Source organism: Malurus melanocephalus, unplaced genomic scaffold, assembly GCF_030028575.1.
Source record: "Malurus melanocephalus ecotype Western Australia unplaced genomic scaffold, MMel_1.1 scaffold_109, whole genome shotgun sequence".
Lineage (NCBI taxonomy): Eukaryota > Metazoa > Chordata > Aves > Passeriformes > Maluridae > Malurus > Malurus melanocephalus.
Window position 1 is genome coordinate 1,482,854 of NW_026623341.1, and position 7,675 is coordinate 1,490,528.

Consider the following 7,675-nt stretch of genomic DNA (forward strand, 5'->3'; position numbering starts at 1 on the left):
TGAAAGTGTTTAACAGCCCTACAGTAATGACAAATTTGGATAACTTATATTGCATTTCATACTCTCTCAAACCTATGCCTGAGGTACCTAATTTCTTTAGAAACTGATTTGCGCCCCCTCCATTTAACTCATGAGTTCATCAAATGATTATTTCATGTCTCATTGGGTGTTTGTAAACAAAATACATTATAAAACATTTATTTAAAATACATCACCTAATGATTAAATATACCAGATGGAACAATGCTGTTGTTCAGGAAGAAAAAGTTGATGAGCTAATTTTGGAGGAGGGGGGGAGTATTTTCCAGGTACTTACCATGTTTTGTTTTAAATTTTAATGTTTCATTGGGATTTTGAATAAAAATGTCCTTGTCCTTTGAGAAGATTGTTGACTCATGGCTAAAATATGCCCTAAGGGGCTCAGAATGTCAGTGACTTTTAGTAGACACTGCTGAGGCGGCACAGCAATATTTTCTTGTTTGCTAAGGGCAATGGAAACCCTAAAGCTCATTTCACACACTGCAGTATAACAAGCAGCACACTTCACATTTCCAGTTGTTGTTAGCAGTATTGCCAGAGATGAACTATAAAACACTTGCTATCTGTGGAGGAAGCACTTGTTTGTGCTTTCACACATTTCTTTAGCTAATTCATTAGTAAATCTCCTGACTGTCCATATAAATCTTTTAAAGATGGTTTTGAGTAAGAGATGCATGCCTAGCTTGGCACTAGGATGAAGGAAAAAATACAATTGCAAATGAAAGATAACTCAGAAGTGCAATAGACAAATGTTTTGGGAAATATCTCTATAGCAAGAGAGGAAGAGTTGGCCAAAGAACCTTGAAGAAATGCCAGGTAAGAGTTGCTGCCTGCAATAAAGTTTAAGCATTTGGCATCTGGGATCATTAAATACCAAGGTGATCCTCATCTATGGGAAAAGCTGCTTTTTGCTTCTGGGGGAGAAAAAATTAAGGAAGAGTGTAGTAGTAATTAAAAGGAACATCAGTAAAAACAGAAGGTAGACCAGACACAGCATTAAAATTACAATCATATCATGACTTACTTTAGAATTCCATGATAGTTTAAAACTCATTCATTTGGAGATAAGCATATCTTTAAAATAAGTGTAAATTAGCATGCTTTTACTTGTAAATCTATCAGACATTCACAAATCCCTAACTTAAGTATCAACTGCTTCTACAACTTGGCACAGAAAAATTCTTGCATATTTCTGAGAAAATGCAGAGGCTGATTTTTACTTTGTTTTTCCAAATAAATCCTCTCCAGAAGGGGAAAAAAGAACCAAAACAGTATGCTGTTTTTCTGTAACAGCACTGCAATTAAAATATGCATGACACTAAATCTATCCTAATGACATAAGACTAGTCTTTTCTTAAGACCTTATCACAGGTAGATGACAGTTACACTAATGAAAAGCTATTTTATTATTCTGAAAATACGTGGCTTCAAATTCAAAGAAGCAAAGAGAGAAGCAAGATGTTGTACTTGGAAATGTACTGAAAAAGTAACAAGAAAGAGACAGGATAAGTCTAACTCTGTTTGACAGCATGGTTATCCAAATTGTCAGCTGGCATAAATCATTATCTAAGATAAGACAAAGAAAGATGATCATGGCATGGTAACTAATTGAAGGAGCATTGCTAAGGAAGACTTGCACAGTTTGAGGTGAGTTCTGAAATTACTCAAAATACCTTCCTCTACAAACACAAATCATTCTTTAAACTGGAGTCTGAAGGGAGGTAGGAAAACCATGGCCTCTTACAGGACAGGAGGCCTCTTAAAGGACAAAAGAGTTTAAATGAAGTTTAAAGACAGACAATATTTTTGACATTAGCAGTAATTTCTCAGAAGTGCTTAAGAAACTTGAGCCTCAAATTTTAAAGTGACATTGACATTTACCCACTTTCATCCTTGTGGAACTTAGCGGGAAGGAGCGGTTTCAGCACCAGGGTCACCTCTGAAAAGAAAAAGCTTATTCCTAGAACCAGAGGCATACAAATAACATCACAAAACTGTTTACAATTTGTTGACTACCTGCATGTGATTCAGTCATAACTTCAAACAAGACCCAGATCTGTATCATATGTAGCCAAATAAGAAGACTGCTACACTCAAAAAAGGGAAGCTTAGAAGAAGACTAAAGGAACTGTACCTAGTATTTGTTCCAAACATATGCACACTAAAATATTTCATAATACTCTACCATGACTTACAGCAACATAGCCAGGTTTATAGTATGCATAACTGTGAAGGGGAAAATGGAGACCTGTGATAGAGTTGTACAAACAGGGTGTAAGAAAACAAGTGTCAGAAGTAAAAAATCAAAGCTAAGAATGAGTAGGCAGGAAAATTGTCTCCAAAACAAAACAAACAAAAAGAAAACCAAATAATAAGGGGTCCTGATTGCAAAAGATAACAAGGGTAGACAAGATAGCATGAAGAACTGGACTTAAGTTTACACTAAGATTATTAAATGGTATATTACTGGATGGATTCTAGTGCTGACAAAGGATAACTTTTCTGTACCCAACTGAAGCACTGAGTACAGAAGCACCGAACCTGTCATAAAAATAAAAGACAGAAAAACGGCATAAGGAAACATACTCAGGTACGTCTAATTTCCTATTTAGTATGGAAAAATCTATTTGTATGATATAAACAGAAAAGCAGCAGCAAGGCACCATTTTTATTCTTTATAAAAAATTCAACAAGTATTGACAAAGTGGTATATAGCATGAGTCTGTGGGATTCAATGTGAATATACAGAAGAAACTGAATACTTTTGAAAGAAATTTGATTAATTCTCCAAGTTCTGATATCATAATGAATACAGCCATGTTCAAAACTATTCTACATCATTAGAAACTCCAGTTCATCCATAAAATTATTTTGCCTATTATTGTGCAGGATGAGTTGAATAGATTTCCCCTCAGCAGTGGTAACAGCAAAGGAGACACAGGGGCTTCAATTAGGCTCTGATGTTACTACACTTAAACCTCAGAAGTATCAATACAACAGAGAAGAAATAAGGAATTCAGCAGATAGTGGATGAATTTGTCTATAAATGTTCAAAGCCATAATTTGAGATTTCATGCTACTGTGAAAATTAAAGTCATGTGGTACTGGAAATATATGCATGAAAAATTTCAAAATTTATTTATTTGCTGTGCCATGTGCCAAACTGAAAATTGAGAAGGAAGAAAAAGATATCTCTCATTTTATCAGCTGAACATAAATGAACTCGAATGAAAGCGGACTTGTGTGAAAACCTATTCACATTCAACAATTCAAGCTTGACTACTAGTTCAGTATCTTTCTCACTTGATTTTTGAAAATAAAATTGCATCTGAGAAGGTTTAATTTTTTTCCCCATTGGAAAGTGGTTTATTTTCCTATGATGGAATTCATAAAGAAAAGTATTCAGTTTTAGCAGACTTATTGATCCCTCAGCTTTGCCAGATAGATTTAATTTCAAGATTCAACAATTAATTGCCCCAGATAAAGAAAATGAACTCAAAAGAGATGTTTTTAATTAATAATTATGGCTTATATTATTATTGTCTTATCACAGATTTGAATTTGGTAGGAAAATTTTTCATTTTGCTTTATTGTCATGTTTTTCCCATGCAAAAATATATATTTTAAGCTGTTGCACAATAAATTACCTAGTTTTTAAATAGCTGATGTTTTCAGCTGGACTTGCAAATGTTTAGGAGAAAGTAAACTAATGAGGATTAGCATTAAAGCATTAAAGATAGCTATGTTTATCTATACTTCACATTAATTTAAGTTGGAAGTGATATCAAGTACCAGTTGTGGTGTGGCCAACTTCAAAGAAACTCAGAAAATTCTGCGTCTTGCTGCCAGCAGCTCAACTTACAGCAGCAAAATGAACACTGCCAAAACACGGCCACAGGCAAGAAAACTTCATTGCCTATCACAGCTGCATTCTCAGAGCAGTTTCTGGCTTGACTTTGGTCCAGGCTAACTAGTGCTTATCCAAAACAATGCCTGGGCACAGCTTAAGAACATCGATGATTTTTTCTCTTAGGCAATTATAATTATAATCCAGTTATCCTGTTTAATTTTAAAGATATGGCTGGATGTCCTCAAGTTTAGGTACCACTTATTGCCACTGCTCAGCTACTGTAAGACAAACACCTTGTCTTGGTGATTTATCTTTTAAGAGAAAACTGCTAACAAAGGTAATACAAACCCACACATTTTTTAAATTAAGAATACGTATGGTCTTTTAGTATCTGTGAGTGCAAACAAGGATAGCCATAGAGATTGAAATGAAATTACTTTAGATTATAGAAATAAAACATTGAGCTATACTAATTTTCCTTGCTGCTGCCAAGTCTCAGAGTCACTTTCAACTATAGGTATCTCTGAAGAAATTGTTTTGTTTGGTGTACCATGCCCCTTGTACATGATGATGATTCAATGGTATGTCTAATTTTCCTGTTCTGTTATGTCAACTAGGACAAATAGCTCTGAGAAAAAATATGTGTGGTGCTCACGGTTCAAACCAATTTTCTTGTAAACATTTTCTGTAACAGTTCAGTATCTGACTGTTAAGAGTACTGAAAAAGTACTTTTTGAGCATTTTGATTCTCAACAGTCCTTGGATTTGTGTATACCTAGCTGACCCAGCTATGAATAAAACCAGAAGAAGCCCTGTTACCTTCTGCAATACAGATAATGCTTCTAGAAGCTGTAAAAATTGGCAAAATATAATGACAGATAAAGATTCATGGCTGTAAAATATCCATGCACCTAGAATTGTCCTTGAGGATGGCAGACTACAAAGAATTACAAGCATCAGAAAAATAGGAACCACAATTTTTTTTTTTTTATGGCCCAACAGATTTTAAAAAGTGAAAAAAACAATTAAAAAGATTTTAACAGGTTTTCTCAACATTGCCACACTTTCTGTTATTAGAATAAAATTATTTTACCAAACTAGGATGTTTAATGCCACGTATAAAAACAGTTCTAAGCTATCACAAAGCATTTTGATTAAGTTCTGAACAAAAATTAACTAAAAAAATATTATTTATGTTATGTTATTTAACTTAGTTTTCCTTGGCTATTTGGGGAAACGTTTCTCTGTTGTCAACTGTGGTAAGTTTTCTTTCTGATTGCTCTCTGTATTACTAGGAATATAATCACTGTCCAAAAACTAGACTATGTATCATGTACAATTATTACAGTGATCTTTATATGCAGCTGTATCATAACACATATCATAATAGCTGTATCATAATAGATACCGAGCTATTAAAAATTTACAGGACTCTTCTAGAACTGACATCATAATATAGACAAACCCTGCCTTCATGGAGCAGAAGACCATCACGAGGTTGTTTATGGAATCCTTATCCTCATGCTACTGAAATAAACTAATTATTAAACCCAACATGCAGCATGAAATAAAGACTGGCGTTTAAGTTAAAAATAATATGATTAGTGTCAAATCCTCATTCTTTGTCCAAGGGAATATAAATTTTAGCTAAATTACTATTTTGTCAGTATTATGCGCCACAAGGTGGCAGCAATGATATGATCTCCTAATCCAACCGCGACTTTTTAAAGTATCTTGTGTTTACAAGGCAAATATGACAGAGAGACAAACTATGTTTTCTTTGATAACGTACAGTTCCAAACTAGGTTACTTGCTAAATGTTTTTAAATAATGGGGTTTTTTTCCTTTTTTTTTTTTAATTTTACATATACAGATTATTATACCTGCTGGCTTCACAGGAAAGTACAGCAAAGCATTGTGTCCATGATTCACAAGTTGTTTGCTCATTTGTGTAACAATAATTTCTTCCCAAGCTGAGAAACAAAATAATAGCCAGATGCATAAGCCTGGCCTTCCTGGAACATGACAATACAGCGAGAAGGCGAAACGCTTACCGATAGCTGTTGAAAAGGTCCAGGCAAGTGCCGTTGTTTCTACAAGGTTCTGAATCACATTCATTAGATTCCTTTTCACAAAATGTTCCTTCCCATCCAGGCATGCAATCACACTGGTATCTCTGTAATACATTAAGTAAAAATAACAATCTGTTGCTTTTTGTATTTTAATGCAATTACAACAGTACCCTTACTAACTATTGAAGATATAAATTTAGAAAGAGACAGAAACAATTACATTTCAAAGAAATATGGGCTATGAGCTTTATAGAAACAGCAAAGACAAATTATTTACTTTCCTAATACATTAATAATAAGACCCAGACCTTTCTGTAATGATATGCTTACCCTCTCCTGCCACATTTAAATCCTAGAATATTTTATTGGAGTAAAGATAACAAAAAAGAACAAAAGTTAACAATTTAAAGTCACACTCAGTATGATTGTCCTGGAGTGTGGAACAGCTCCACTGATACCAGTACCTCAAATGAAATTACTTACCTGTATATTCTACTATATCTGGTCAATTCAACTTTGGCACCAACCAATTTGTACGTTGTGTATTTGTGGGCTGTATTTTCCAAATTGCATTCTGTTTGGTTTTTGCTCACGTTGATGAACACCATTGCTATGCTTGCTTGGGACACACCCATGATTTCTGTGACATGGATTTTCTAAACCCACTGAGATAAACTTTAAAGGTCAGGAAATAAAATTGAAGAGTATTTTTCTGATTTGAGATAGGACAAGGAACATGTGCAGAAGGAACCACGTTGGGTGGGAATGTTAGTCTGCTGGAGGGTAGGAAGGCATTTCAGAGGGATCTGGACTGGCTGGGTTGATGGTCCAAGGTCAATTGTGTGAGGTGCAGGAGGCCAAGTGCTGGGTCCTGCCCTTGGGTCACAACAATCCCATGCAGAGCTACAGGCTGGGGGCAAAGCTGTCCAGTGGAAAAGGACCCGGGAGTGCTGGTTGACAGCGGGTGAACATGAGCCAGTGTGTGCCCAGGTGGCCAAGGCCAGTGGCATCCTGGCCTGTGTCACCAATAGTGTGGCCAAAAGGACCAGGGCAGTGATTGTCCCATTGTGCACAGCACTGGTGGGGCCACACCTCGAGTGCTGTGTCCAGCTCTGGATCCATCCCTACATGAAGGACATTGAGGGGCTGTAGCATGTCCAGAGAAGGTGACAAAGCTTGTGAAGGGTCTGGAAAATGAGTCCTAGAGGGAGTGGATGAAGGTGCAGGGGTTATTTGATCTGCAGCAAAGGAGGCACAGGGGAGATATTACGGCTCTCTAAAACTATTGGAAAGGAGACTGTAGCAAGATGGAGGATTCAGGCTCTTCTCCCAGGTAAGAAGTGGAGGTTTAGGTCGGGTATTAGGAAAAATTTCTTCACTGAAAGAATAATCAAGCTGTCCCGTCCCGCTGTAAGAGGGGAGTCAGGGAGGATTCTTTTTGAAAGATTTTTCGGACCAAAATAAAGTGCACTATTTAAAAGCGGCAATATTACACGTGAGAACTGTTTATTGGTAAAGAAAGGTAAGTGTTCCTTACCGAAGTGGGGATAGAAAAGGGAGCAAAAAGGAGAAAAGAGAGACAGAAACAGAACATCGGGACAGATCGCTACCGCTGTACTTCGGGGCGTTCGTTTGGACAGAGCTCGGGGGATGGAACTCGGCGCTGTGGGAGATGGAACTCGGCGGTGTGGAGGATGGAACTCGGCGGTGTGGG

General features: G+C 36.4%; 1 protein-coding gene across 1 annotated transcript in view; it reads right to left on the reverse strand.

Moving 5' to 3' along the window:
- The window catches only part of EYS (eyes shut homolog), a 685,229-nt gene that overhangs the window by 427,537 nt on the left and 250,017 nt on the right, over nt 1-7,675 (reverse strand). Inside the window, exon 21 of the mRNA XM_057369428.1 lies at nt 5,944-6,065. Within this exon, the coding sequence (XP_057225411.1) occupies nt 5,944-6,065 (122 nt within the window). The remainder of the gene's footprint in view (nt 1-5,943; nt 6,066-7,675) is intronic.